The sequence below is a fragment of the Leptodactylus fuscus genome, chromosome 11 (genome assembly GCF_031893055.1).
Source record: "Leptodactylus fuscus isolate aLepFus1 chromosome 11, aLepFus1.hap2, whole genome shotgun sequence".
Taxonomy (NCBI): Eukaryota; Metazoa; Chordata; class Amphibia; order Anura; family Leptodactylidae; genus Leptodactylus; species Leptodactylus fuscus.
Window position 1 is genome coordinate 10,544,819 of NC_134275.1, and position 4,696 is coordinate 10,549,514.

Below are 4,696 nucleotides of genomic sequence, written 5' to 3' on the forward strand. Positions count from 1 at the left end.
ACCACACATCTGAAAGTTACCGCTGACCCCATTACCCTGCCCTGTGTAGTTGGAAGAACCCGACCAGCCGGAGCTGCGCTCTACTGACAAGCCTATTGCTATCTGGGAAAGCTGGGTGACTAACAACCAATAATCCACAGGCTTGTCACCTACCCAGCTTTCCCAGACACCTTGAGGCGTCCCTGCTGGATTTTTACTAGTCACGGCACAAATCTTAGAAAACTGTCCTGCTCACAGATGAAGGTTTGGCGCAATTGTATCCAGTCCGCAGCTGCTGCACAAATCTCTGTTCTGCTGATAGTTCGTCACAATGTATCAGCACAGGAAACCTGAACAAACTAATACATTGTGACGAACCCTCCGCTGTGATATTTCCTTTGTGCTCCGATACATTGTAACGAATCATATTACATTTATCTCTCCATTATTTCTAGGACTTTCTATGATACAATCAGAATTGATACAATGTTGCAGGTTCATTTACATAATAGAGAAGTGATACAATGTATGAGGGGGCGCGGCCTTCTATTAGGTCTATTTAGCTGTAGCGCCCCTTTAACTGGTCGTGATCCAGCTTTCCCAGTGAGGGAGCGATGGGACTTGTTCTGCATTATCTCAGGTCTTTGTGCTGAGTCACATAGAACAAGGACACGATGGATCACTGTCCGCGCCGTAGATACCGCCATTAGCATACCGTATAATCATCCGCTGCCCGTTCTGATTTATCAACATCCTGGCAGGGCTGCGGGTCAGAGACATCGGGGGTGGGGCGGGGGGTTAATTCGGCAGGACGGGATAAATCTGATGACTATTAATAATAACTTTGTGTATCTTGTGAGGATCCAGTTACATTAATACTCCAGTCACATTCAAAGCTGCATCTGAAATCCTGCCGGCTTCTCTCTCACGAGGACCTCTCTCCTCCTCCAGCTCTTTTCATCCTTTACGGCTGTTCACCGATTCCGGCACAGTTGTCATTTTTCGCTCGCCCCACCGTTCCTGAGCAATCGGTGCCTTATATGGTAACCAGACTCCCTAATGACAAGTGGGTGGTGTCAGACAGGGACTGGCAAGGGGGCGGGACTGAGAGCTCAGACATTGTCCACCTCTGAATGGAGTTCAGAGCCACGCCCCCTTAAATGCTTCTCCCTGACACCACCCACTTGTCTAGTTACCAATGCCAAAACCGATTGCTCAGGAACGGAGGGGACAAGAGGAGAAAAGATAACCATGCTGGAATCAGTGGGGGTGGGGTACGGAAAAGAAGTGGAGAAAGGTCATCTGTGGGGTCCACAACACCCTCCTGGAGGAGAGCGGACTACAATATACCGATGTGGAGTCTCTCACCCAGAATTGTAAACGCAGCTCTGAATGTGACTGGAGCATAACAGCAGAGGAGGATTTACAAAGTGCCCCTCCCGCTGTCTGGATTTATTCTGTGTCTATAAAGCCGCTCAGCAGCGGAGTTCTACTTTCAGACCTAGTCGGAGGCCTCGGGGCTTGCGGTGTGAACACAGAAGAGTCACATTTTAATTCCCATCATGCTAGAGTTAAGTAAAAGCCTCTTTGAGGTGTCGTCCTCCATTCTGAAGACCCCAGGGAGACGGCGCAGCGGTGACTACTGAGGACCCCCGGGGTCCATTGTCACCGCACACTACTGAAGCTCCAACCCACGAGCGGCTTCTGATTTTGGGGTTTATTACTATGAAAGCTTTAGAGGTTCCCTTCATCTACTAAAGCAGAGAGATCTGGAGGCGCAGAAATACAGCGGGCCCCGACCATACAGAGCTACAGGGGCCCCGCCGCCTGCTGTGGTAAAGAACATAGTATTAATAAAGCTGCTGCAAAAACTTCACCGATCACAATATAAGAGAAGACACAAATACTGGAAAATCCTGCACATTATTGGCCGTATCCTCTAGTCACCTCCAGAGCTGCAAACACAACTCTGCACTGGGCCCACAAAGAAACCAGAATTCTGAATGCAGCTCTGGAGCTAACTGGAGGATAAGCCATCAGAAGTCATGTGTGAGGTCTGCGGAGCCCCTGTATCTAATCCTATCCTGTGTGATACAGTCTGCGGAGCTGTGTATCTAATCCTATACTGTGTGATACTGCTGAGCTGTGTATCTAATCCTATCCTGTGTGATACCCTATACTGAGCCGTGTATCTAATCCTATCCTGTGTGATACAGTCTGCTGAGCTGTGTATCTAATCCTATCCTGTGTGATACTGTATACTGAGCTGTGTATCTAATCCTATCCTGTGTGATACTGTATACTGAGCTGTGTATCTAATCCTATCCTGTGTGATACTGTATACTGAGCTGTGTATCTAATCCTATCCTGTGTGATACTGTATACTGAGCTGTGTATCTAATCCTATCTTGTGTGATACTGTCCACAGAGCTGTGTATCTAATCCTATCCTGTGTGATACTGTCTGCTGAGCTGTGTATCTAATCCTATCTTGTGTGATACTGACTGCTGAGCTGTATCTAATCTTATCCTGTGTGATACTGTATACTGAGCTGTGTATCTAATCCTATCCTGTGTGATACTGTCTGCTGAGCTGTGTATCTAATCCTGTCCTGTGTGATACTGTCTGCTGAGCTGTGTATCTAATCCTGTCCTGTGTGATACTGTCTGCTGAGCTGTGTATCTAATCCTCTCCTGTGTGATACTGTATACTGAGCTGTGTATCTAATCCTATCCTGTGTGATACTGTATACTGAGCTGTGTATCTAATCCTATCATGTGATACTGCTGAGCTGTGTATCTAATCCTCTCCTGTGTGATACTGTATACTGAGCTGTGTATCTAATCCTATCCTGTGTGATACTGCTGAGCTGTGTATCTAATCCTCTCCTGTGTGATACTGTATACTAAGCTGTGTATCTAATCCTACACTGTGTGATACTGTCTGCTGAGCTATGTATCTAATCCTATCCTGTGTGATACTGTATACTGAGCTGTGTATCTAATCCTATCCTGTGATACTGCTGAGCTGTGTATCTAATCCTCTCCTGTGTGATACTGTATACTGAGCTGTGTATCTAATCCTGTCCTGTGTGATACTGTATACTGAGCTGTGTATCTAATCCTGTCCTGTGTGATACTGTATACTGAGCTGTGTATCTAATCCTATCCTGTGTGATACTGTATACTGAGCTGTGTATCTAATCCTATCCTGTGTGATACTGTATACTGAGCTGTGTATCTAATCCTATCCTGTGTGATACTGACTGCTGAGCTGTGTATCTAATCCTATCCTGTCTGATACTGTATACTGAGCTGTGTATCTAATCCTATCCTGTGTGATACTGTCGTCTGAGCTGTATCTAATCCTATCCTGTGTGACACTGTCTGATGAGCTGTGTATCTAATCCTATCCTGTGTGATACTGTATACTGAGCTGTGTATCTAATCCTATCCTGTGTGATACTGTATACTGAGCTGTGTATCTAATCCTGTCCTGTGTGATACTGTATACTGAGCTGTGTATCTAATCCTATCCTGTGTGATACTGTATACTGAGCTGTGTATCTAATCCTATCCTGTCTGATACTGTATACTGAGCTGTGTATCTAATCCTATCCTGTGTGATACTGACTGCTGAGCTGTGTATCTAATCCTATCCTGTCTGATACTGTATACTGAGCTGTGTATCTAATCCTATCCTGTGTGATACTGCTGAGCTCTGTATCTAATCCTATCCTGTGTGATACTGTCTGCTGAGCTGTGTATCTAATCCTATCATGTGTGATACTGACTGCTGAGCTGTGTATCTAATCCTATTCTGTGTGATACTGCTGAGCTGTGTATCTAATCCTATCCTATGTGATACTGTATACTGAGCTGTGTACCTAATCCTATCCTGTGTGATACTGACTGCTGAGCTGTGTATCTAATCCTATCCTGTCTGATACTGTATACTGAGCTGTGTATCTAATCCTCCCCTGTGTGATACGTCCTGTATACTGATGCGCTGTTGTCTTCTCTCCTAGATGCGGGGCACACATGGGGTTCCCCTCCTGCTCTTCCTAGTTTTGGGGTTCGGCCTGCAGGACACCCTGGAGCAGGACGCCCCCTGGGAGAGAGTCCGGCTATGGCAGCTCCTACCAGATGGAGATGAGGATCTTCCGGGGCCCGTCCTACAACTTGGGGGCCCCAGAGATAAGAAATCCACAGACCCGGCGTCTCTGTTCAGCGTGGCCAAGGAGCTGCAGGGTTTCGGTAAGGAGAGGGCCGGATTCCGCTTCAGGTTCGGAAGGAGAGAGGAAGGGAACGAGGTGGAAAATCCAGATCCGGAACTGGAAACGCGCAGCGCAACTGCCCTGGGCTCGCTGGCCGAGGAACTCAACGGATACAACCGAAAGAAAGGCGGCTTCAGTTTCCGATTTGGTCGGCGATAGGTCAGCGCTCTGCCCATCCCCCGCTCCCCGCGGACACCTCTATAATCCGTTCTATCTCCTGTTCATCCCCTTTGAGCCTCCGGCGTAAAAGTCACCGACTGTACAAACAGCGGCCGCCGCGGCGTCATCCGGAAACCTCAGCATCTCTGCAAACACGGCACAAACCAAACACAAACAAGTCGATAAAAACTTCTGTAGCAAAAGGGTAACAAATCCTCAAAACAAAGACACAAACGCCGCAACGCGCAGGAAACAGAACCGGGAATTTAAAGGGGAAGTCCG

General features: G+C 47.2%; 1 protein-coding gene across 1 annotated transcript; it reads left to right on the top strand.

Annotated features, from left to right (window-relative positions):
* The first annotated feature begins 4,006 nt into the window (after window positions 1-4,006).
* Window positions 4,007-4,414, top strand: QRFP (pyroglutamylated RFamide peptide). Its single transcript, XM_075259709.1, has one exon. The coding sequence runs from the start codon at window positions 4,007-4,009 to the stop codon at window positions 4,412-4,414; it is 408 nt and encodes a 135-aa protein (XP_075115810.1).
* Window positions 4,415-4,696: the final 282 nt, after the last annotated feature.